Raw genomic sequence first — 27,082 nt, 5'->3', positions numbered from 1 at the left:
TCTATTGAGCTCGGCATTTCTACCTTCTGGCCTCCAGGAGGCAGAGGTAAAACATACAGAGCTCATATTACTAAGCTATGATTACAGAATCCAAGTCCTATTGTTCACTGAAGTACCAGGGGCAACAAAAAGGCCTAAGAGCCAGGCAGTGCTGTTCACTGGAACAAGGAGTAGCATGATCAGAGAATCTAGGTTGTGTCACTCGCTGACCTGTGCCAGGTGTGACGAGGAAATCTGATGAGCCACGATTTCAGAATCTAGGCTGTCACTCGCTGAGTAATACCAGGAGTGACAAAGATTGAAATACCCGTGTTAAGATGTTTAAAAGAAAACCGGGAAGTCAGTAAGCCAGAGGGAGGAATGGAGTCAGAAGGAACTCCAACCTCACCTTTTGTTAAAGAAATTACACTTTTTAAACAAATCCTTCAAAAATTTGGGCACAGTCCTTGGACTAAACAAGCCCTAGCTGATGTCTGCGCTATTTTGGACTTAGAGGATAGATTGGCTCAGTATATCCTCATATACAAACCTTCTAGTGCTGCCAAAAGAGATGCAGGAGCAATTTGGTTGTTGTGGGAGGCATGTAAAGATTACATGAAGACAAGCGGTGGTAAGAAAGAGGAAAAGGCATCTTTACAGGAAAAGCTAAACCAAATGGAAAAGGGAGCAGACAATTGGAAGGTGCTGGCTACAAATACCCAGAGTCAGCTGGAAATAGTGAAAGAGGCACTCCAGGAATGCAGAGAGACAGAAGGATTCCTGGCAGACCAAGCTAAAGCCGCTGAGAAAACTGAAAGAGAGAATCATGTGCTACAAGGTATGGTAAAGAAATTAACCTTGAAGCAGGGCAGAGCACCTGCAAATCATAGTCGTTGTGAGTCACTAATTAAGAGTGAGAGACAAAAATTGGGCTTTGCCTCTAAACAGGTAGCAGCCATTGCAGCGGGTGAAGGGGGAGAAGGTACTATGTACAGCACCCCCAGGCATAATTACAAAGAGAAAAGAGAGTGAAAAGTTAACTCTGCAGAGGCTGGAGAGAATTAAGCAGTTAAACTTTGTGAAAATGTTAAAAAGGAAAACTGTTAGAGAAAGAAAATTTATTTGTTAGTCTCTAAGGTGCCACGAGTACTCCTTTTCTTTTTGCGAATACAGACTAACACAGCTGCTACTCTGAAACCTGTTAGAGAAAGAGAATTCTTGGTTTCTTTGCAGCCATTCTTAAGGAAAAATGGGTCCTTTTCCAAAGGAATGTGTGTAAATAAGCCAGACAAAAATAAACTATCTGATTAAAATAATTTGACTGGACAATTTAGCCAAATTTGCTAAAAGAACATAAGGGGGTTCTATTGGAACTTCTGCCTCAAATGTATAAAGGGAATGTAAGATGTAAAAAACAGAGCAGTGTGGAAGGGATGTTAAGGAAAAGAAAATGTATATGTATCTATCTCTGTGTGTGTAAATATGTAAAGTTCTAAGGACCAATTGGTTTTGTTTTTGTTTTAAATAATGCCACTAAAAATCCATTTGACTATTTATTTCAAAGTTGCAAAACTGACAGACCTTTTTGCTAGGCACAGGTGATTAGTGTTGATTGGCTCTGGGATTTGCCATTTAATCCTTAAGAGGTAACTCAATGCTTTACAAAATTTAAAATGTTTTAAAATAGTGGCTACAGCAGGGCAGTCAAAATCAGGACAATAGGAAAAAATTCTGGATTCTTTTTGTTTGTTTGGTTTGTTTGTTTTTGTAACAAAATAGCAGATGAGAGCTGTAGTTAAAAAAAATAATAAGAAATTTAAAAAGACAGTGCCCCTCTGAAGCAGCAGCAGGGATGAGGTGCACAAAACAAAAGAAGCAATGTTAGAAACACAGTCTTAAAATGGCTCTGAGTAATCAGACTGTCACTTTGATAAAGGTATATGAAAACTCTGTAAGCACAAAAGAAACAGTTACCCCTTATGAAAAAATTGATATGGATAATGTTATAGAAGTTAAAGTATGGAAGGAATGTGCATTTTCTCGAGAACATATGTGGTGTATATTGTAGAAGGGGCAAAAGAAATGCAAACATACCACGCTATCTAATTAAAATGCTATTAAGGCTCCAAAGGGAGACACAATAGGTTGGGTTTTCTTTTTCAGATTGCTGTGTGTTTTGGAAGCAGAAGTTAAAAGTTAAAAGTAATCAAAACTCTGGTGAAAGTTGATTGTGTCTCTTTTAAGATAGAGTCTCTGAGCTGCTGATGGCTTTAAATCCAAAAGCAAGCACAAAGCGTCTGTGAAAATGCAATTTACCTAAATGATAAAGGAAGGAAAGAACTAGCTGCACAAAGGAGCTGCAGATAAAGGACATACCTGGTCAGCAAACAAACTGTCTAAATAAAAGGCACGGTATAACAAGATAACTTTAATAAATTTAACGATAAGTACCCCTGGTAACAATGTATAGTGTGTATGATTTTTGGAAAAATCCTTTAAGGTCATATGGAAATGATGCTTTTCACCTATTACCTGTAAATAAACAAAGCTTAACACAGCAGGAAAAACATTATAAACTTGGTCTGCTGTATAAGAAGGGAAACTGAGGTACCCCACCTCAGGGATTTAATGACTAAACAGTGGAATAATTTCCCCATAACCCTTAAAAGACAGAAGCCATTGAAACCTGGCCTGCCTATAGAACAAACATAGGAAAATATGGGGGTAATTCCTCTGTTTTGCCTGCAATCAGCAAGGGTATTTGTAAAAGAAATATTTTAAGCAATAATCTGCCACCCCAAAAGGGGTAGAAACATGTTATTTTTGTCTTTCAGAAAATCAGAAAAAGCTGATGCCAGCTGAAGAGGAACCCAATACCATGAATCTACTGTCACAATAGAAATTGTGTTTTGTGTTCTATGTTTTGTCTTGTTGCTAGCACTGTTGTGTTTAAAAAAAAAAAAATACTGCAGACCTGCAGGTAATTAAGAATAAATTAAGCTCTCTGTCCCAGCTACAGGACAGCCTAATACAAAAACAAAGACAGACATCATTGTTTGACACTCATGAATGGATGCAATACGTTTCCAGTATTGTAAAACCAGACTTGTTAATGGGAGAAATTGTTGTCAAAATTGCACACCAACAGTCCCTGGAGGCAAAGGTATAGAAGGTTAGCCCACTCCCCATATTACACATGGCATCCTTCTGGCTACCCTGGACCTCAAGCCAGTGGGCTGGGGAGAAAGGAAAGTTATTGGACATTAGAGGTTGTACCGAATGGGCTCTTCAAAAGTGGGTGTGCCTCACCTTGCCTGTTGCCCCAGAACCTTGTAGTAAAGATACATCACTAGGATCATGTATGTGGGATGAATTGGAATCACAAACTCAAATTGCCTCACAGTACCTTCTCTTGAATAGGCTACATAGAAAGTGACACTATTATAAATCTTAGTGCCAAAAGGGGGATTATGTTGGATCGTATTACAGAAGTTCTGTGTTAAAATCACAAATGAGTTTGATTCCCCATAGTTTAAATTCCAGGGTATTACTAATTAAGAGGTCTCTTGGTCTTTTATTTTTACTGTTTCTCTCCCTCTCTGTGTGAAACGTGCAAGCTGCTAATTGTGTTAGTACATCCTAAGACAGACTCTGTTCTCAAAGCAATACTTTGTAACAACAGAAACAGCACACAGAGACTCCCCGCCCTTTAGTTGTATTTATCTCGCTTTGTTAACAATTGTGATTAAAATAGAGATAGAGGATGTATGTGGATGGATGCTTGGTGTGGATAATAACGGAATGATCAGGGAGGTGCCAGCCTAAGAATTGTGTCCATCGGCCGAAGGCGGCGTCAAGTGGAAACAACCAGAGGACACCCGGAGGGTAGACTGGAATCCACCCAGTAGCCTCAAGGATGGGAGAACCGAAGAACAACATGGAGCCATCAGGAATGTGCCATCTGCTGATTGATTCAGCAACAGCATGATGAAGCAATTCCCATAGACTGGCATAGGAAAAAAATTCCTATAAAAATGGACTCTAGAAACTGAGAACTTTGGGGTCTGATTCTGCAAACCAACTTCCAGGAGCGTCAGATGTGCATCTGACAAGGCCCTGCTCCTTCCTTGTGTCCAAGCCACCTGGCCAGTGGCTTGGCATGAACAACTCTGAGGCTGGTAACTATGATAACCTTCCAGAATCTGTGTGTGTGTGTGTATGAATGACTGTGTGAATAAATACGAAATTGAATGGAATGTTATAGCTATAACTAACTGCTTACTATGATTCTTTCTGTATTCACAATAAATGTGGCATTTTGCCATTTCCCCTTTAATAAGATCCTGCTGGTTTTTATTTTATTCTGGATTCGGCTAAATCTTCAATCCAGGTCTTTCAAACATATTATAGATTTTGTGGTAGTGTTCAAAAGACCCCCTATTAGATGGAGGCCCCTTTGTGCAACCGTGGTACAAGCTCATAGGAAGACACTATGTCCCAAAGATTTCACAATTTAAGATAAAACAAGTCAAAAGAAGAGGGTAAAATAACATTAACACAGGCTAATGTGTACATTTTATTGATTGTCTTAAAACATGAATTTCAAATTGAGATGACATTGACCTCCTTCATGGCTACAAGATTTCAGTCTATTTCTTGTACAGTAGATCTTACAGCCACTTCAAGCTGTTCTTTCCAGCATAGCTGACCCTCTATAGATTTTCAGGCCCATATATTCAGATAAAGTCCCTAAGGCTGTCAAGTATATGAAGTTCACATGACACTAAGGGCCAGAACACACTATACCAGTGTTTTATTATACTGACATCCAACTTGTATCATGCACTGGCCAGACAGACCAATCCTGTCCCACAGAACTGCTATTTGATAGTATTTTTGTTATGATACTCAGTGTCCAACACAATTCAATGAGACCATACAGTGCACAGAAGGGAGGAAAGGGTTCAACTGAACCAAAAGAGTAGGCAGCAGGTAGGGTGACCAGACAATAAGTGTGAAAAATCAGGACAAGAGGTAAGGGGTTTTGGGTATCTATATGACAAAGCCCTGAATATCAGGACTGTCCCTTTAAAATCAGGACATCTGGTCATCCTAGCAGCTGGTGAGTGGTCCATCCGCCACTAGTGAGGAGGGGAAACAGTGGAGGTGGTAGAGCAGCAGTGAAGGAGAAGAACCTGGGATGGACATTTCTGCCTTTATGTTTAACTGTATCTGCCTTTTTACAATCTGTAATGGTGGTAGCCATGCAAATCCAGAAGAAAGTCCCCCACAGACCTCCTAGCTGGATCAAATCCCCCTAACTGTCTCAAAAGGGCCACACAAAAAAAAGAACTTGCTGACTGGATGAGAACCTCTGGTCTCCAAACTCCACTGTTTCTGGCAATATGCCCCTGGGTCTAAGTCTGCACCAGAACAGAACCTGACCAACGGCCTCCAAGCCAGGGTTCTGGCTACCACATGGGAAGAGGTTGGAGAGAACCTCATCCTCAAGAAGGATCTCTCCTTCTCCTTCTCCCACCTCCAGTGGGCTAGATCAACAAAGGGGACTTAGACTCAATGTTTCAACACTTAATTTTTAGATACTCTTCTGCCAAGTGGAATACTCAGCCCCAAGTTAGGCATGCAGGGTCCCTATATAATGCATGGGAAGAGTTAAGCACCCTAGATGCAATTCAAAGCCAGCAAGCTGAGCAGGGAGCTGCCTTAGTCAGTAAAGAATGCTGAGGAAAGGAGCAGGGCATAAACCCCACCCCCACAGGGAGTTAGGTGCCTAACAGGAAACACCTAACTCTGCTTCATATTCAACACGAACCCTCTCCTGGAGTTGGGCGCTAAGCCAGATCAGCACTTTCTTGCAAAACACTGAGGTGGTGGTGATGGTGGTGCCCCTTTATACCCAATAGTTCAGTGGTTAGTGCACTCACCCAGCACATAGGAGACCCAAGCTGAAATCCCCACACTGTCTGTTGTGGAGAAGGTCCTTGAACCCAGGTCTCCCTTCTCCCAGGCAAGTGTCCTAACCTCTGAGTTATAGGGTATTCTGGGGCGGGTCTCAATCTTTCCTGTTGAGGCTGTTCCACTTTGCATAAAATACTTAAATAAGCATTGGGCCAGAGAAAGAATGACTACAGACCAGCAGTTAGGACAATCTTCTAGGAGACCAAGGTTCCAGTCTCTACTCCAATGAATATTTAAATATTTTATACAAATTAGAACAGCTTCAACAGAAACACCCACCCATGGTCCAACAGTTAGAGCACTCACCTGGGAGGAAGGAGAACAGGGTTGAAGCCCTTGCTTCACATCAGCATCTGGAACAAGATGTGGTTCTTGCCCCACAAAGCAATGAAGATAACCTTTTCATAGATCCAGGAAGATATGCAAAGTATAGTAATCAAAAACATCAGTACACAGGCTCCGAAAAGTAGAATGCTCACCTCAAAAAATGCCTCTAGTGCTCATGTTTGAGCCAGCAGGATTTGAGGAGATGGTTGATATACAGCTGACATGACCCCAAAGCAGTGGAATATACAAAGATGACCAGACAGACCACCTCCTGCTACTGTCCCATGTTGCAGAAGACTCTTTGCAGTAATTCAGTTACCTTAGATGTGTGTGTGTGTTTGGGGGGCGGGGCAGGAGGAAGTGTCCAGGCTGGCACTATATCAATGAACTTCCTATGGACTTAAATGGACAAATGTGCGAAGAACCATCAATAAGAGAATTTGGGTATAGGGGCATGGCACTTCCCACCAATAGGACAGTTCCACCAGTGGAACCTTCTAATGTAGACAAGCCTTTAGATCCCAAAGTGAGTCTAAGCAAAGGCCGGGCTAAAATTCAGGCCCTTGGTCTAAACATCAAGATATGTTTGTGTGAATGTATTGGAAACTAACCACCATCATGCAATTTAACACCCTATATTTAAATATTTGTGTCACCAAACTAGATAACTATTTTGACTTGAAAAAGTAGTTATCTAATTTAGGTGAGAAAATGATTGACAGTCAGGATTAATAAACATTCCTCCTGTATTTTTATTTAGAAATATACAAATGCCTGAAAGTAACTTTGAACAGCAAAAGGAGAACACCACAAGTGTTCAGTCTTCTTAGTTCCAAAATTCCATCTCTCAATAACACAGCTTCTTCAGTGGTAAAGACTGAAGACACTTGGATCTAGTAGAAAACTCTGCTGGAAGTTTTTGCCTATATCAACTTGTATTGCTATTTATTGCAGACGTGTTTACAATCCCCTCCACAGACCATACCACAATTATTATTGCTGCATGTCAAAAACCGTCAGGATGAGCATTTACAAATCTTTAACTATTCACTATTAGTTAATTTTCTATCTCTCATGTTAAAGTGGCCTTATAAACCATTGGGAAGCATATTATTATTAATATACTATAACACTGACCTTACAGATGTATGAATTAGAGGTTTTAACTCCTTTGCATCCTCATGTCACAACGGCTATTGTGGTACCCTTCAGGTTTCTCAAGACCCTCCCATACTTATACTCGTAGCTTCTTTATGGCACAACCCAAATTTTACCTATGATCTTGGTACTCAAGCCATTACTCATTTTTTATTTTGTCCTGCCTGAGGCTGGAGTCCAGTTTTCCCTCTGAGACACAAATAGTGAATACCTGGAACTAATAGCCATAAAGAGACAACAAGAGAGGAAGAGGTCTTGCTACTTCCATGGAAAAATGAAAAAAATCCATCCAGGAAACAATAAAAGCAAGGCCACTGGACCAGTAAATTGTCTTCTCACTAGAGGCAGAATTTCTAGTAAATTACAAGATAAACAGAATTTAGCTTCTAGTGTCCTTTCTCTATCAGCACTGAATTACCCTGGTTTTGTAGGGATTAGCGGAGATGGCATGCTCAAAAAAAAAAAAAAAAAAAAAAAAAAAGGAAAACTCATCCTGATGTCCAAAGCTGGCTCTAAACTCCACTTGCATCACTGGCCCATAAACTGAGATGAAAGATGTAGACAACTGCAGGAAGTGTGGTCATTATGGAAATTACTACCCATTCCTGATTCAAAATATTTTATGCTGTGCTTTAAAACATCTTGGTTCAGAAAAAACTCAACTTCTTCCATACCTAACTAAGAAGAATTCAATACATTTACTAAATTCGTTTTACTTTCTGTATAATATACTTCATTTTTAAAATGTGTTTTTCCACTCACTGTAGTATTTACATTGAATTTGGTCAAATAGTATTTTTACTAAGATCATCTACTCTATATACAAGGGCTAATGATTTGAAGACATCACAAAGCTAAAACTGAAACAACTTTATTCCAGAAATTCCTTATTTCTAATTTCAAAACACTAAACAGTTAAATGCATAATATGAAACTATGGTCATTGTTAGGAAAATTTAACAAGTGAAAACGTAATTACAACAATGTACAGTAGAATCTAATTGCAGGTGATCTCAAACCAAGTGTGTCAAATCTATACACGAAAAACTTAAGTTAAAGAATAAAAATCCATGCACAATATCTTAGTTGATGTACTGTACCAATGTTCCCACAGATAAAACAGAAGGATTTTCTTATTTCACTCTCTTTTCCCTGATGTTAAGGCCACTCATGATTTTTTTTCTCTTGTGAGTGTTTTAAAGTATAGAACTCCAGTCCTTTCCAAAGTTTTTAAGATTACATATCTTCCCTAAACAATAATGAGTGTTAAAAGGGAAAGTATGCTAACTATTCTACTTAAAGTTCAGTGAAAGTTATCACTGAACTGCTAGCCTTCTATCTTCCCCATCAAAGCAGTGCAGGAACTTCATGTATATCCTAAAAAGTCAAGTAACACAGTATGGGTCCCTATGTACATGTACAACAATACAAAAGCATACATGCAGGTCGGAGAAGAGAGCAACTGGAAAATTAGGTCCTTCAACAAAAGATGCTACTTGCTAGAACCCAAGGTTTTTGCCTTTGGCTTCAGCCTTTGAAAAAGTTTATTGACTTGCTGTACAGATGAGAAATAAGAAACAATGAGAGAAGTATCCATTTTACGAAGAGGGAATTATGAGTACACACATTAAAAAGATAGTGGGGACTGGAAACTCGCTCTGGAACAACCTTCAGGCAAGGGAGAGCCTTCCTTCTCTTTCCATTCATGCTGCAAATTTAAATGCAATTTTTATTTAGCTAGGAGGTGCACCGTCTGCCCCCATCAGTTGTCAGCATATATCCTGCTCTACCCCAATAATAAAAGTAGCCTTGAGCATCTAAGTTGAGAAATCTTCAACAACTACATCTGGAAAATACGGTTCTCAAGAACTAAACGATAAAATGTGAAATTCTAAGACTAATTAACATTACACTGGTTGCTCCCAAACCTTCTGCTGCATTGGGCTGCTCTGAAAGGAAAGGGTCTATTTAACTGCCTACTGTACTATTTAAAACCCACCAGCAACTTCAGCCTGCTCCATTGTTGTAAACTTAATATTTAAAGTTTCAAAATTGTTTAGATATAAATTGCACACTGAATGTCACACAAATAAAACATACATCACTTTTCATTCAGTCAAAACCACACTAGCAAAATGCTGTTATCACACTTATTACTGTGAGCTTACTGAAACCCTGCTCCATTTTATTTTTATTATGCCAAGTTTAGAGAAATGGTATCAATTCCAACAGCCCATTTCACTACATGGCTTTTCCCCCTTCTATTTGTGTAGGTGCTGAGCAGTGCTGGTTCTAGTGGTTATAAAACAGATGTGTCTCAGCAGCCAGAACTGTAAAATTCAAGGAGAAAAAGATTAAGAAAATTAAAACAAATCTATACTTTCTCCAACAAATTCATCAGCAACTATTTTCTCTGATAGTTACCATTAAAACTGGTGAAAACACATAGTATAAAGACCAGGAAAAGTTTACTGATGATCTACCACAAGAAAAATATGACTTTACATGTCAATATAATACCTCAAGCGTGTTACTGTAAATTGTCAATCAATCAGTTGTGTTTTTCTCTCCTAAAGGAATACGATCCCAAAGCTGTACCAACTGTTCTCCAACCTGTGGTTCCAATTCCTGCAGACCAGAAGAGTGAAAACTTAACGACACATTTAATGCTAAGAGGCATGTTACAGGATGGCCACAACACAAAGAAGCCAGTTACAGCAATGGAGGTAAAGACAAAATAAACAGCGTTTGGTTTTTGTTTTGTTTGAAAGAGCGAATCCCATTTGCTATTGATACATACTAAGTACAATCAGATACAGGTGTTCAACAAATTATATTACAGAAATTATCACGTTAGATACTCAAAAACTATGGTGATAAGTGTGGTATAAGAACCTTTATAGTACAATAGAAAAGTTGAACATACAACCTAGCCTGGCTCAGCCAAAAAAGCAAAGGTAAAATGGTAAAGTGTCCATTGGCTGTATTCTCAGAATTTTGAGATAAAATGATTCAAACTGTTTATACGTTTCCTCCATGACTTTTCCTAGAACAGTGGTCAGGGCTCTTTCCTGGTAGACCTGCTACAGAACTCTAACACTCTCACACAACATTAGTTTATACAAAAGAACACCCTAAGCACAACTAAAAAAAAAAAAAAAACACAGATGTAAAGAGTTAGAGTCCTTATGCGCCACTCCGTTCAAGAACAGTTCAGCTGAGTGGAGAGTGGGGCATACGGATTTGGTTATAGTTCACTAATTTGTGCTACTAGACTCCAGTGCAAGTCAGGGTTGCACAGAAGGAACCCTCATTTAGGACATTGGCATAAGGATTTGTAGAGGATTGAGCACAGTAGAGCTCCATTTTGCCACATTCCTTCCCCTCCCCATCCCATCCCGCTGACATAATTCACCCTCAGAACTAGGGGTAGCTGAGCACAGGAGGTAGCAAAGTTGCCTCCGCAAGTCTTCGGTCAGTGGCGAGTTTCCCTGCACAGGGGGAATTCTCCACAAGCTATCTCAAGTCCATATCTCGCTTACGGACACAAAAACATCTTTGGGCTGAGACAAAAGTTCAGGATCTCTCAATCCTGTTTACCGCCTGTATTGCTATGCGGACCCTAGAAGCATCCCATATGCGTTGTAAAAACCTGAGCATAAAGTGGTTTGACTTCACATCAAATGTGACAGACTTGCGAAGATCTGGCTTTCCTTCAATTGCTCATTATATTCAAAAGCAGCATGGCATGCCCTTTGGCCACATTGTCAGGATGGACAAAAACACCCCAGCACACTATGCTCTCAAATCCTCCATCAACTCGTGAAGGGGTGCATGCCTTGATACTGCACATGGGGCCATCGCAGAGATTCATGGATTCGCAGGATTGAGCCAGATCTGGAAACTTCATTACATGATGCCTGGGGAGACGCCATCAACTGCAGTCACTCTGGCTGGTAAAATGGTCCCCAGCAGACTACGTGTGTTTGATACCTCTAGTCGCATGTGGCCTCAGTCTGGAGAACTGGGCCCAGAGAGAATCAAACCCCACCCACCAACTCTCTTTCAAGATAGTGATACAGTCTCCTAAAACTATACAAAAAACTCAAGGTCTCAGCTTTGAATCTTTTTGGGTGAGAGGGACTTTAGCTATCATTGCTGACAAATCTGAGTATTGCTGGAAATGCATCTCAAGTTGTGGTCCTCTTAAACACTGTGAAAAGCAAGTTAGTTTCCAATTAAATGAGGTTCTCTTGGACATGGGAAAACCTACTGTGTTGTTTTCAAATTAAACAAAAAGTTGGCTGGATTCGATGAGCCTATTTACTCCGTATAAAAACAAACAACCCCAATTCAGAACAAGCTTCAACCAAGCAGCACAGAAAGGCAAGGCAAAACAGTGCAGGAGAAGGAGTAATTCCAGAGGATTTTTGACTACCATCTTAGCAATAGAGTGTTGATGAACAACACAAAACCATTATCTCTTTAGGACAGATGAGTTTCTAGAGCATAAGGACCTAAATTTTTTTTTTTTTTTTTTAAGTAAATTGCTATGTAGATACTACAACTGGCACAAATTTACAGGCTTTCGGAGGGCAGCATTATATGACAATTTTAATATACTATATATCTGGATAAAGTCACAGCTAATCAATTTCTAAAAAAATCCGAGGTGCTAAAAATTCTCTCCAAGTCCATTCCCACAGTTCATGAAGTAATCAAACTACCTGCCAATTCCTTTTTGACATTATCATTGTTTAAAATATTATAGTCAAGCATGTAACAAAGTGTTCAAAAGACCTATATTCTATGATTTTCTTCCCTTTCATAAATATTCAGTAAAAAGTACATTTATATTCCATTTCATGCAAGAAGATACACTGTCTTGATTGGTTTAGAGACATTTCTTTTAACAAAAAAACCAGAGGCTTTACAGCATGTATCATTCACTGTGAGATGGTTTTCTCTATAGTTTTTAAATACATGGGTTAAACACTCTGGGAATGATAATGAGTACTGCTTCTGCAATACCATGTCTTCTGCTCTATACTGAAGATTTCAACCTTCTTTTGAAGAGACGCTCCTCCTTCTTACCTAGCAAAGCCTTTAGTAAGTTAGTGGTAACACAACCCAGCATGCCAATAACCTGAATTGAAGTTTACCGGATAGGAAAGATAAGAGTGAGCAGAAGCTTGAAAATCATAAAAGAAAAAAACCCATGCATTAAGATTATTATATAAAATGGAGAGTAATGAAACCACAAAAATCACCCCAGCAATATCCTTTTAAATACACTGTATATTCAACACTGAGCAGTGTAAACATATTTCAAATGAAAATAAATGCTACCTGGCCATCCCTGCTTATTTGTACTTTCTTATTATCATTCCAAGGGTTGAGTAAGTGGTGTGCAAACTGAAAGGGAAGACTTTCTTTCCGGATCCACTCCACCTTAAACACTCCTCCCAAGCCTGTAGAGCCCCAGTCCTGACTTTTCTCACGTCCTATTTCTGAAGACATTCTAGCAAAACCCTGTGGGAAAATTTAAAATAAAACATATATTTAATTGAAAGACATAAAGCTAATCAGATTGTATATAATCAAATAATACCCTTCCATCTTGGAATAAAATAATCATTTGTATTACACTGACATTCTTGGATTAAAGGTACAAAGTACTTCACTCAAACATCAATCCTTCACCTCACCCCCATGAGGCACACAAGTATATTTTACTCCTTTTCCAGATGAGAAACAGAGGTATAGAAAAGTTAAGTAGAGGAATGAAATTTTTCCATATGCAATTCATGTCCCTTGGTGCATATGAATGGGATTTTTGGATCGGAATCGCCAATTTGTATACTGGAGTATTAGAATTTTCATATTTAATGAAGCTGAACAACAACTCAATGTACTTGAACACCTCATCCAGCACTATTTTTCTTTCCTTGTTCAAAGACAGAAATAATCAACAAGATATATAAATGTATGAAAAGTATTTAATGATCTTCAAAAGTATAAAAAAAATCTAGTTACAAAAATCTGTTCCATGTACTGGAATGCAATTAGACCAAAACATGCAAAACAGAGCAAATTTAAAATTAGAAGGAATACTTGTTCAGCAGAGACTAGTTTTTGTAATCCTTCTTGAAAATTTCAATGGTGACAACTGAAACTAATTGCAACTTCACTTCAGTTTTTTCACCTAAATGCCTGATGTAATATATTAAACAGGGAGTCTAACACTGATGTGGAATTTTTCCCCCCCAAGGTCTTGATAATTTAAAGAAGAAAAATACTGACTAAAATTTTATTATCTTGTATATTGAAATGCAAACAAAATCAAAAGTATAGTAAAGCAATAAAGTACATGGCAATAATATTTTAATTTTCCAGTCGATTTATGTTTATATCTATAACATCTGATCACTGAACTAAAAATCAGTTGTCTAGGTGCAAGTGATCACGACCTAATTACATTTGTAATTTACAAACAAAACACAGTCCCGACCAAGAAGCTCAATCTATATAGTTTATCCAAGAGAAGATTAAAATGTTACTTCATCATGGTCTACAAGTACCTGCATGAGGCGATTTCTGACCACAAGAGGCTCTAATCTAGCAAAGACATAACAAGATCCAATAGCTACAAGGTGAAGCTAGACAAATTCAGACTAGAAATAAGGCACAAACTTTTAAAATCCATGTTAATTAATAACTGGAACAACTAGAGATGTGGTGGATTCTTCATCACTTGAAGTCTTTAAAACAGCCCCATGACTGTTAGAGAAGGTTGCCATAATAAGATCACAAATGTACATTATTACATATATTTTTAGCAGTCAGAGAAAGAAAAGAATGAGGATACCCTTAATTATTTTCCCGCTTTGTTTTTAAATCCAGAGAACTCATGGAGGACACAAACATTACTCTGATTAAGACTGAACTGCATCCAGAGCGCCTCGGCTTTTCATTGACTTTCCTGCATTAGTTAGGGGAGACCCCAGAGGGATATGAAATGTTCTTTCTCCATCACTACTTATTAAAACAGTTGTAAAGATTTCAAATCATAAGCAAAACTCCCATTCTGTGCATGGTAATTTGTTGCACTGATATGAGACCACCAGAATGAGCTAATTTTAAATGTTAATTTAAGACTCACCTGAAAATGTCCTGATCCTTGAACTGAAAATACCAAGTAAACCATGCTGCTTTCCCAAAAGGCTCTATTTAGTTTTCGTTCATTACTTGGAGTTGTAGACCAGATACCTTTTTGTTGAGAAATATCAAGGTTTCTCAAGTTGCTGCTCTTCATAATGAAGTATCGAATTGGCATATTTGGTCTGGGTGAAGGAGACTTGGATCCCTGCAAAAATGAAGCAAATTGCGTTTCTAATATTTGAACAAAGCAAAAATCCCCTGCTTAGCCTCTTTTCACTAAGTTCTAGCAGAACTATAGTCTTGCAGAAAGACGAATTTCTTACTACACCAGTGAAAACAGGACAGGTTTGTTTCCCATCATGTAAAAATCAAGGAGGCCACCAAGCATAAGTAACACCTGTAACTCCTTCATCCACAGACTCTGTTCCAGTTGACAGCCTCCAAAGCAGAAATTTCAAGTGTAATTAACTAACTTTCAATTTTAACAAGCAAGTGACAAGAAACGACAACTGAAACTAGCTATCTGACTAATAGCAATTGAAGGACAGGTGTTGGTACAAGTCTGCAGACAGGCACGGCCATGTAAGAAATTTCCATTTCTGCAGATCAATTGCCACCAACTCAGATTATGAGAAATGAGTAACATTATCCAAAATAACAAGGAGAAGAAGAAAATGGTAATAGCCAAACATCCCATTTGAGATGAATAAATTAATTTTTGGCATATTTTCCAAAGCTATTAATTTAGGGAACAGTATAACTAGGAGAATAGTTCAAAGAAGGATAGCCCTAAGCACTCTGCAGCAATTAGAAGTTGACAGCCCTTTTGGTAAAGCAGGCTACAGTCTATGATAGGATTAAGGTAAATTATTAATGTCCTTGTCACACCCAGGAAATGCAAAGTTTTTTCCCCTCCGTATTATAGGGTCAGGAAAAAAAAAAGTCAAGAGATCAAGAGTCAAAGAATTAAATAAGAAATCAATTAAACCTGCTAGAGACAGAAGAATTGGGGGGGAAAGACAGACAGATTGTTATAAAAAAGGAGCAAACAGAGCAGATCCAGACATATCAGCCTCCTGCACTAACCTATTTATTGAAATGCAAGAAGCAGACTGGATCAGTATCTATGCAAATACTGTGAGAAAGGGGAAGAGAGACGGTGACTGAAAGCATACTATACTCCCTACGTATGTGAGTGGAACTGAACTCAACCAGTCCACTGAATATTTCTTCTTGTGGAGTGCACATCGCTATCACAATGAAGCTACAAGACATAATACAAGTGCCACAAAATTCAAATGAGAACCAGAGAGTGTGGCCCTGATGCACATTATTAAAGGAAGTGGTGGGGAACAGATTCTCAAACAAAAGCCACAATAGCAGGAGAAGTCCAGGTGCTAAATCTCAGTCTATTAAGAAATTGCACACAAACTTCACTGGCGATCACGGCAATCTGATACTTTTTCTAAAAATATCGGCTAGAAAAGTTATGAAAAAATATTTTCACCCGACAAGCAAAAGGTTTGAGTGGACTTATGAAATAGTGGCTAAATTCTGATTCAGGAACATTTTTGCAGTTAAGAAGTTTGCATTTTTCAGATACATTAAACAGATACCGAAGAATACAGTGTAATTGTAGGTGGAAAGCCCTATCTCCTATAACAGTAAGGGAGATGAACATGAAGGAAGACAAAATGGAAAAGACCCAAAGAAAACGGAAGAATGAGTAAGAGGTATTCAATATAGCAAAAGAAAATTTCAAGTTAAAACATACAGTTGTACAATTGCTGATCAATTTACAGTCCAAAAATGTTAATGCTCAGCTGTGAATTAGAATGCAAGATTATTCCTTATGAAAATGGTAACTGAATTCTCCTAATGTATTTTATATGGCTTTCAAATTGTGGCAAGCACTATATTAGTCTAGGGATATTATACCCATCATCCCAATTTGAGTGATTAGACATCTCTTTTTAGATCTCTGCCCTTCTATGTATACTTGGTACCTAAAGGTAATCTCAGATTCAGACAATTTACTACCAAGGCAGATTACAGATGCATGCTAGTATACCTCCATAGTAAGGCTGCACCAAAATTTTCCCATTAAAGGGACCTTTTTACATTGGAAAGATGAAAAGGCCTGTTAGGTCATGCTACTAATTAATTTGATAATCTGATTGCTAAATAATTAAGCACATGGCATTTAATGATTTTCATACATTATTCTAAAACCATGAGGATAAAGCAAGGTGAATTTAATTCAGTAGTAAGGTGTACGTGTAAATAAGAAAGATACCTATTCTTGCACACATATGTAGCAACATGCTCTGTATGCTGCATGCCAAAAGCTTTCCAATTCATCACACTATGAAGAATTCCTCTGATAATAAATTTTGTTGTGTTCAAACCATAGTACTAAGGGTATTATTGTAGAGTGTAAGCTCTTAGGGGCATGAACTCCTTTACATCTGTATAGCACTTTATACATTGGGACCAGGAGCCTCAATTAGGGTCCACTGTTCTTTTTACCTCTGAAGAATGTCGGCAAGATTACTTCAGATATTCTATAGTTGAACACTTATGAATAAAATGATAATTTACCTTTCCAGATGATGGAGGAGAAGGACTAGCACATGGGCTGGGATAACTACTACTGTCTGTGGATTTCACAGATGACTGATCTGACCTGTCATCTGAACTTCGTTTAGAATGCAAGATACTTCTTTCTTTGTATTTCTGTGGTGGGTGAAATGCTGGAGATGTAGATTTCATTAGGACTCTGAGGGAGGATAGGTGAAGATATAAAACTGTTCAACATAACAAATGGTTGGTACAAACAGCAATCATAGCAAAAAAAAAATTTAAAGCTTCAGCTAAAGCTTCAAGAGCCTTCAGAATGACTACATGCATTACATTACTTAAACAGGTTAAACAATTTTCAGTTAACTTTAAATACCAGTTATTTGTTTTTGGAGGATGGGGCTTCTGCTCCTTCTTTCCAGAGACAAATTTGGTGGAGAGGGTGCACTGGCAGCAAGCTGCCCCATCAGAGGACAGACATATTTGGAAATATATAGTATTCTGTCATACCCACTCATGCTTCTTAGGACAGCAAGATCTTTCAGTTGATCTTCCTTCCTAATGATGCATGAGACAGATCGCTCCCTTCCCTACCCCTCAATCAATCTGATTCTGAATTTAAGTGTCACGCTGCTTGACAATTAAGAAATGATTTTGGTGGGGGTTTTTTTTTTTTGGTAAAGTTAGAACATTTTACTTTTGAGGGGACTTGACATTATGGACACACAAAGCATGGTGGGAGACCACTGCAAGAAGCAATTTTTAATGCCATCACAATATATCATATGTACAGCTCTGCTAGGTGCCTAACGAAAACTGTCGTACCACACAGCAGAGTTAGGTGTTTTATTATTGAAGTTTACATTTCTCTTAGTATTAGACTTGCATTTAGTAGACACTAAACCTCAGACCAACTGTTTTTAAAAAGGCCTTTGAAAAGAAAAGTGCTTGTTTCTACACAATAGACCTATGCCAAGCATCATGATCCATAGGCATCATGCAAGGTTTAAACAACTGTACGACAAATTTGAAATTTATCATGGTATAATTAAAAACATCTGTTTCTATCCATATCTTTGTAGAATCCTCTAGAGGAATGGAACCTATAGAACAGCCATAAACCTACCAACACAACAATAAGAATTTACTTCATATCTAGTTCAGGCATGACTTTGATTTCAATCTGGTTACCTTTGTATTGTAAAAATAGTTATTGGTCTATTTTCTCCACCATGCTCCCTGAAATATAACCTGAAAGAATTCAAGGTACCTTGGAAACACATAAATAAAATTAAGTAACATTTTCTTCAAAGTATAAAAATGATTACACCAGTAAATTTGATAACTTGCTCCTGTCTCAACAGGGCATGGCTTTTCATAGTGCCATTTATGAGTAGATTGGAGGAAAGAGATAAATGAAAACAAAGTGGGGACTGAAGAATTAAAATGGAATAGCAAAAGTGTAAGGAGGAGAAAAAGGTGAGCAGGCACAGGTGGAATAAGAAAGTGAGATCCGCACAGAATGACCAATTTTCACTTTGTGAGTAGTCGCCTGTGAAAAGTGAAATTTTCTGTTGAATACACACGTTTGAACCAGACTTGCTTTTCACAGTTTGTCCCATTGAAAACTGTACTATTTCACTCTACTCAACAATCACTGTCATGATTTTGCCACAAACGGAAATACAGGTAGCACTTCTCCACCTAAAAAAATTACCACTAATTTCTACCAACTTACTTTTCAGCATTAGAAGAGTCATCAGAGAATTCTGTTTCTGCTGAGCTTTTCCTACTGCTATTTGATCTCCAAGAAGATGCTAAGGGAAGTTCTTCAGAAGACATAGGTCTTGGTCTTTGCCCAATTCCTGAAGGTTGCTGTAAGCCTGCAGACTGCTCTTCAGTACTTAAAACAGCTATGATTGCTCTTATAGTTGCTTCATCAACTTGAGACCAAGGTTTAGAAGGAGCTCGCATGCGGCGCAGAAATAAACTATGCCATTTCTGTCTGAGTTGCAGCAGCAGACTGGCAGCCTGTAATGAATTTCACCTCTGTTAAAAAGGACCGATTGCAGATAGAGGACCCCCCACCCCCTCAATATACAAAGCGGCAATATGTGACATTCTGGAGAGAAAAATGTCCAAAATGTGGCATACATAATTTCTGAGTAAAACTGAAGATTAGTTTTAAAACTACTATCCTATCCCATTGTCTTGTTTTCTGCATACACTTCTCCAACTTTTTTCTGAAATAATTTTAAAACCACTTTTATGTTGCTTCTCCATCTAATCTTTCCCATGACTTTGCTTGTGAAATTCTATTTCCTGACTTTTTTTTAAAAATAACATTTATTTTTTTTATATAAAATATAAATACAACAAAACAGAACGTTTCCTGAGTTTTCCTTATTCAGATTTCTCAGCCATCTCTAATTTTTTATTTAGAACCTATTTTTCATTTGTTCACCTGTTTTTCTTTTACCTTATACCAGAGGTGGGCAAACTATGGCCCGCGGGCCACATCTGGCCCACGGACCCTCCTACCTGATCCCTGAGCTCCCGGCCTAGGAGGCTAGCACCCAGCACCTCCCCTATTGTTCCCACTCCCCCGCAGCCTCAACTCACTGCGCCGCTGTCGCAATGCTCTGAGTGGCAGGGCTGCGAGCTCCTGCCGGGCAGCGCAGCTGCAGAGCCGCAGCCTGACCCGGTGCTCTGTGCTGCGCGGTGGTGTGCCTCGCTCCAGCCGAGCGGCGCGGCTTCCTGTCCTGGTGCTCTGGGCAGCGCGGCTGTAGCACCGCCAGCCACTAGAGCTCCAGGCAGCACGGTAAGGGGGCAAGGAGTGGGGGGGTTGGATAGAGGGCAGGGGAATTCGGGGTGGTAATCAGGGAACGGGGGTGTGGATAGGGCTCGGGGCAGTCAGAGGGCAGGGAACAGGGGGGTTGAATGGGGGCAGGGGACCCAGGGGGGCAGTCAGGAAGGAGAGTGGGGGTTGGATGGGGTGGCAGGGGGCGGTCAGGGGATAGGGAAGGGTGGATGGGGCAGGGGTGAGAAGCGGGGGCGGGGGCCGAGGCCAGGCCACGCCTGGCTGTCTAGGGAGGCACAGCCTCCCCTAACCGGCCCTCCATACAATTTCGGAAACCCGATGTGGCCCTCAGGCCAAAAAGTTTGCCTGCCCCTGCCTTATGCCTTTTCTATGTTAATTCTCTTTCCAAATACATGCATGCTTCTGTCACAGTTGGATTAAAAAAAAAAAAGTCTTAACTGAATGCCTTTCCTTAAAATAGATTTCAGCTAAAACGAATGGTTTAAGTAACAGTTCAGTGTGGACATTATGTGAACTAGTCAAAGCCTTCCTAGCTCACTTTAAAAAAGCATTCTGCAGATCTCTACATTTGTCTGTATTGGGTCTGATACGCTTTTGCCTAGTAGACCACGCTCCTCATCCTAATACAATTTTAAGAGGGGGTATTAAGCTAAAATGCCTGTCTCATTAGTGTATTTTCACCTGCTACTTAAAAGGGAAGAGATTGTTTGCTCCCCCACAAAACTCTGTATCTCAGCATTTCCTATTTTTCCTTCCAACCACCTCTGCCTTTCCTTCTCCTGCCAACTCCAGATTGCACCCAACATCTCCTCCCTACAGAGCTGATGCCCAGCTTTGCCCAATGGTGCCCAGTCAGATTCTTTCCCAACCCAGATTCACTCAAGATTGACAACTTCCCAATTACTATCATTATCATTACCACTCATTCCCCACCTCCCTCAAGATTTGCACTCTCTAAATTCACCCATGACAGTTCTCATATTTGGCTCTCTCCGCTTGCCCTCTTCAACTCCAGAAGTGATCACTTTGCCCCCAGCTTGCTCTAGCTTCTGCTACTCATTTCCTCAGGCTACCTAACCGGGTTCTGCTGTGGAGCACTACCTAAGGAAGCGGAAGCAGCATAGCGTTGATGAGTGTTTGGTGCTCAACAGGATTCACTTAATGGCTGCGTGCAGTTAAAACAGGAAAATACAAAAGGTAGCTTCCCTTATGGAAATGTAGGAGCTGCCAGAAGAAAAAAGTTAAGACCTGTGCATCTCGATAATGTTTGATGGACCCCCACAAACAGACACTGCATAAGGGCAGACATTTATTTACTGAACAAGTTTTAAGGGAATTCCCCAAATGGAAGACTCACTGACTTTTTTCTTATTTGGTCCCCAAGCAAACTCTGATGCATACATTTAACAGTGGTGTTATTTTTACAATGGTTTCTGGTGTAAAGGAGATGGCAAACAGATTTGGAAAAGTGACACTCAAACCGGAAGCAAATATAACCCCCCGCCCCCCACGCCAAAATCCCAGATTTCTTTCATTCATACTTTCCAGTGTTTCTGTATTCCATTTATAATATATTCTCCCTTACCATCTTACTTTTCAGTGATCTGGATAGTTATAAGCCCGTTTACAACATGAGGTTCTAATCCTACATTTGATAATGCATATCCTTGTACCTATTAGGTTCCAAGACTTCAATGGGTCTCATACATAGAGGTATCTGCATTAATGGATCTCATTGCAGCATAAGGACATTAATTTGTTCCAATAGCAGAAATGCATTACATTACATTTATTACTTCAGTTCTTGATTAATTCAGGAGAAGGCAGGTTGTGAAAAAACCCTTCTGTCTTGTATAAATATATCTGATAATTTGCAAAGACATTAAGAAAAGTTTTGGGCAAGTAAGCATATTTATGTCAATATATGATATACCCAAGTCTTGACCACAGTCACACTGAATCTTTAAAAAAAACAAAAACAAACCAAACCTTGTTGCTTCAACCAAATATTTCTATTTAGGTCTCCTAAGGGTGGGGTGCATGTTTGTGTGTGTTTTAAAGAAAGATGCACAATTATTTTCAACGAAATTCTGGAAGACCCAACTATTTAAAAAATCACAGTAAAGGGAAGACATTCAGAAAGCAAACAGTATTTGCTTTTTGAAAAGGGGTAGAATTATTCAGTTAATACATTACCTACCTCAGGATCCAGTTTGAAATGTAGCCATTCATCTAGCTTCAATGCAGCCAGATTAGCAGTTGTTCTGTCTTCCATCTCGCTATCACTACTATCATTAAGAACACCATCCACTAAATTAACATAATTCAGAAAATAAAAGTTAAGTCAGTATTTTTATTAAATGGTGTACTTGTATTTTAAATATGAAAATTAAATTTCTTCCCCCACTAGTTTTGAACTTTTCTGTTTAACATTTTCTCTTTTTTCCCTAGTTCTAATTAAAGTGAATGTTAAAATATAAGTTTTCTGTTTAATTTACTACTATAAAACTTCTCACAAGAGAGTTTGTTAATTTGGATTATCTACCTCTACTTTTTGATTACTATACCTCTACTTCAGTACTGCTTTTATTCCTCAGGTCCAATGAGAGTCCAATCCTTATGCACCGGACAAAAGGCATTCATTTTTTCTTCCATTTTCTAATATTCCATTATTTACTCTTTAAATAGTATAGTTCAAAAAAATTCCAGGACGTTTGCTATGAGACCATTAACACATTTTTGGATGGTTGCAAAAGCTATGGTTTTGGCTTTGACCCTCACAATTTACCCAAAGTGCATTAAATATTCCTGTATAAGCAGCACTGAGGTTCCAATATGTCAGAGTATTGTATATTATTTGAAAACTTCTAATTCCAAGTATATTGTACCTCTAAAGGATGAGGGCTCCTGTAAAGCATTACTTGGCAACCTAGCTGGACCACAGAAGAGGGACACAGTGACAGGCGTCACAGCTGAACAGCATCTGATGTTGGCTATCCTGTGTGCTCTAGTCATTTCATCATATATAAGCCAGTCTGTGGGGAGTGCTTGAATTGCTGCAGCTTGACCATTTGCTGGAGGAATCTGTTAGCAAAAGCAAACAAGGCTCTTGTACCATTTATTTGTTAGATAATCAAAACATTCAAGAACAATTTAAAATAAACTGGTTGCAGAGTTGTCACAGTCATAAAAGTGTCACTGACACTGTGATTTTTCCATTAGTCCATGACAATGTGGCACACGGGGTCACAGTACCAATCATGACGGAAGGGTGGCCAGGCCAAACCCAAGCAGCACTGTAACGCCATACACCAGGTTGTAATGGCCACAGCAAGGAGCCAGGCCCAACACTGTGGGATAGGAGTTGCTGCTGCAGAGCCCTCCGACCCCACTGCAGGGCTGCCCATTCCCTCGGGGTAGAACCCCCGCCCATAGGTCATCCACACACTCGTTAAATGGTACTCCCATGTCTTTACACACCATTTCCTCCCAAACCTGTGACTTTTACTAAATTTACTATGACTGCTCTGAGACTTTTTTTTTTTAAATGCCATAACAAATCTGCAGCCCAATAAACTGTTTTATAGTTTAGGATTGTAAAATAAAGTACAGTAAAAATTAAAATTTATTATAGCTTTATAGCCAAGTTTCTTTAGTTAAAAACAATAATATCCAAAGAAAATCTAGGTTAATGCTTCAGGGCAGAAATCCTAGTTGCTACTGTCAGTCCAAACTCAGTCAACACTACATGTCAATAAATCTTCAAAACAACTCCATGACATTGTTTGGTAATTTTGTCTCATTCCCCAAGATAAGACAATTCTAGTTTCAGTCCAGGCGAAGACGACTAAACATATACTGCTTTTAAAACATAAGCTGACTACAACCCATCCAGCCAATTTACAAAAACATTTTCTTTATCTTCCCTATAGTGGTTAATTTCATGCATGCACACGCTCTTTTAAAGGAATGAGAACTAAGAGGAGACATTTTTATAACTTTTCACAAACAACGAAATCTGTTCTTACTTGTGGGCTATTCGTTTAGAAATGTTACCTTTTTATACTGAGGCTGGCTAAGAACAGAGGTAGGATGAAATCGCACTCTCTTCTCCTTCGGGCCAGTCAATACGAGGTTCTCTCTATCCACATGCACTAGATTTGGATACATCCCAGCCACTAAAGCACCTTTCACTACAGCCCAATTTTCAGAGTTGGTGTTAACATCTCGAATATCGCCTCCACCTCTGGCTCTAACAAAACCTGAATCGAGGAAAAAAGATTACTGGATGTTTTAAAAATCATACATTTTTAAATTTCCATTTGAGTGAAAACAATGTATTTATGCTTTATTTTATGAAATCCCACACTGCTTTTTATAACTTTCATACTAGCTAACATAGTATGTATTATTTCCATATTTAATGCAACAATTTGGTTGAGACCCTTCAAGTTACTGGGCTTTGATATACTAAAATAAAGTGGCTCTTTATTGCATACAAAATACTGAGAATGAAGACCTTGTATATGTAAGTTATTTAATGGAATAGAAATCCCAATGAAACATCAGACCAGATCCTGGACCATTTTAGCCAAAATAATTTAGAACAGCCATTAAGTCGCTCCAAGTTACACCACAGGAGCCAGTTCAGTCCACCAGTTGGGCCCAGGAGAGGAAAGCCAGCTTAGAGCCATCTTCTCCTTCTTAGGACCTGCACCATTCAAAGCGCAACTGGACTTAAGAATCCAACTAACTCACTGTGTGTTAAACTTGTTTAACCTGAAACGGGCTATGTTGCATAATGCGATGATCAAACTTGGCTTTTGAGCGTCTGTATTAATATGTATTACACAAAGAAGAAGTTAGGATGGCCTTGAATTTCATTCTTGTTAAAATTTGAATGATTCACTTGATAATAAATCTAGTTTGTTCAAAAACGTCTTCTTGGGTTTTTTTTAAATTAGTTACCTGATGCTCTGAGCTGACCGAGCAACTGTGTTCTCATTCCTATGATGATTTCCATAGTAGCCTGAGAGAGAAAATTCTTCTCACAGAAGGCTCTCTCCCAGCCATCACTTCGTGCCTTCTGCCATGCCTGCAGAAAAATATTTTTTCAAATGCCTACAAATGTGTTTAAACGCAAATCTTCCATGTGATTTTTTATTGTATTTTATTTGAGTATAGTACAATGCACTTCAATTGAAGAGAAAACAAAAGTTTAAAGGCATTAAGCCACCTGGATGTTTTTTCTGTTATCATCAAGCAAAATTCTCTCAAGTCAATATAATGCATCTCAAAATTATTACTTTTTGGTAATATATTAAGTGTAATTTAAAATTAGAAATACATCATCAACTACAACATTTAGAGTTGAATTAGGTCAGCAAAATCATGCTTAATAGATTAAAAAATTTCCTCACATATAAAATTTCTAGTGGGTTCAATGGGAGAGTCTACTAGGAAAGAGTCTACAAAGGGACAGTCTACTAGGAAATACTGAAATTCTTCACAAAGGACTTACAGTCCAGCTATAACTTTAAAGCAGGGGTGGCCAACCTGTGGCTCTGGAGCCACATGTGGCTCTTCAGAAGTTAATATGCGGCTCCTTGTATAGGCACCGAATCTGGGGCTGGAGCTACAGACGCCAACTTACCAATGTGCCAGGGGGTGCTCACTGCTCAACTCCTGGCTCTGCCACAGGTCCTGCCCCCACTCCACCCCTTCCCACACCCTCCCCTGAGCCTGCCATGCCCTTGCTCCTCCCCCTCCGAGCCTCCTGTACGCCACAAAGCAGTTGATTGGGAGGTGAGGAGAGGGAGCGGGAGGGGCTGATCGGTGGGGCTGCCAGTGGGCAGGAGGCGCTGGGAGCCAAGGGGAGAGCTGATGGAGGGGCTGCTGACGTATTACAGTGGCTCTTTGGCAATGTACTTTGGTAAATTCTGACTCCTTCTCAGGCTCAGGTTGGCCATCCCTGCTTTAAAGTGTACCATTACTTTTATATGTAAACTAACTATTGCCATCAATACTCCTTCTGTAGATGAAATAATAATACCTGGAATGCCCTGAGAAGCGCCATATGGTCACTAAATGTTCCTGCAGTAAAACGTTTTCTACACAGCATGGCTGCACGTTTTTGTGAGGCCTGTGTAGGTAGGACAAAAGGGTCTCGATATGCAAGAGTGCAAGCAATGGTAAGAATAGGATCCAGGCACTTCAAAACAACAGCACACAACACCATTTTACCAAGGTGTGGCTCTACAGGTAAGTCAGCCAGATGATAACCAAGTTCCGTGAGATCTTCCCAGGTATCCATGGCATCTATTGTCTGATTTTTTAAAAAAAAGGAAAGAGAAGCTAGCAAGTTTAGCATAAAAACAGGAAGAGCACACCATCCAAGTGACAGGATTAGTAAAATACCATATACTAGCAACATAATCAGACCCAAGTTTGGAATGACTTCTTTATTCCTCCTCCCCCTTCCTTCAGCCAGGATGGTCAAGAAGGCTACAATCTCTAGAAGTCAGTAGTGGCAACACAGACCCCCGCCTCCCCACCCAAAAGTGCCTGAGAACAATAAAAAAAGATGTTACAGCTATTTATGTCCTTGCTTGCCTGTATAGTATGGATAAAGGCTTTGGATAAATGATGGTTACGTCTGGTGAAGAGTAAATGAATCTCTTCCCCTACCCAGGGTATAGCGTTAGCCCGGTCAGCACAAAGTGAAAGCCTGAAGCCACTTAACAAGAAGACTTCCATTAAGCCACTACCCAAATAGAGGCTGTGTCTGGGAACAGCATGCCTCTTGAATGTAGAAAGTCTCCCACCTACATTAATGTCTGTGCCACCAAGAACAGAAGTAATAAACAAAATATTAATGTATAAATCTATTTCATTTACTCACCTTAAGCATCTGAACAGCATTTCTCACAATTAAGGATGGCGGAGGATCTGGGGCTTTCATCAAAAAGTCAGCAATTGGACAGTTAATTGGTGCTAGCAGTTTCGTGTGCAAACAAAGTTCCTATAAATTAAAAATGGAAAACCATTTACAAAAACCTCCAAAAAAATCAGTTTCTT

At 39.2% G+C, this 27,082-nt stretch overlaps 1 protein-coding gene across 3 annotated transcripts in view; it reads right to left on the bottom strand.

The window, feature by feature from the left end:
* YTHDC2 (YTH N6-methyladenosine RNA binding protein C2) overlaps positions 1 to 27,082 on the bottom strand; it is a 329,989-nt gene that overhangs the window by 271,695 nt on the left and 31,212 nt on the right. Inside the window, exons 19-30 of one of the 3 annotated variants that reach the window (XM_074952971.1) lie at positions 26,907 to 27,026; positions 26,058 to 26,330; positions 24,974 to 25,100; positions 24,062 to 24,267; positions 22,894 to 23,089; positions 22,206 to 22,315; positions 18,923 to 19,215; positions 17,206 to 17,383; positions 14,606 to 14,809; positions 12,793 to 12,975; positions 9,964 to 10,071; positions 7,960 to 9,773 (exon numbers count right to left, since the gene is read on the bottom strand). In XM_074952971.1, the coding sequence (XP_074809072.1) occupies positions 9,991 to 10,071; positions 12,793 to 12,975; positions 14,606 to 14,809; positions 17,206 to 17,383; positions 18,923 to 19,215; positions 22,206 to 22,315; positions 22,894 to 23,089; positions 24,062 to 24,267; positions 24,974 to 25,100; positions 26,058 to 26,330; positions 26,907 to 27,026 (1,971 nt within the window). In that variant the 3' untranslated portion in view covers positions 7,960 to 9,773; positions 9,964 to 9,990. Of the gene's footprint in view, positions 1 to 7,959; positions 9,774 to 9,963; positions 10,072 to 12,792; positions 12,976 to 14,605; positions 14,810 to 17,205; positions 17,384 to 18,922; positions 19,216 to 22,205; positions 22,316 to 22,893; positions 23,090 to 24,061; positions 24,268 to 24,973; positions 25,101 to 26,057; positions 26,331 to 26,906; positions 27,027 to 27,082 lie in introns of those variants that run through there. The other 2 variants (XM_074952972.1, XM_074952973.1) reach the window with 2 other exon arrangements.

This window comes from Natator depressus, chromosome 5 (genome assembly GCF_965152275.1).
Source record: "Natator depressus isolate rNatDep1 chromosome 5, rNatDep2.hap1, whole genome shotgun sequence".
Taxonomy (NCBI): Eukaryota; Metazoa; Chordata; order Testudines; family Cheloniidae; genus Natator; species Natator depressus.
The sequence above is the reverse complement of the archived record's forward strand: the minus strand, read 5'-3'. Positions and strand labels throughout refer to the sequence as shown.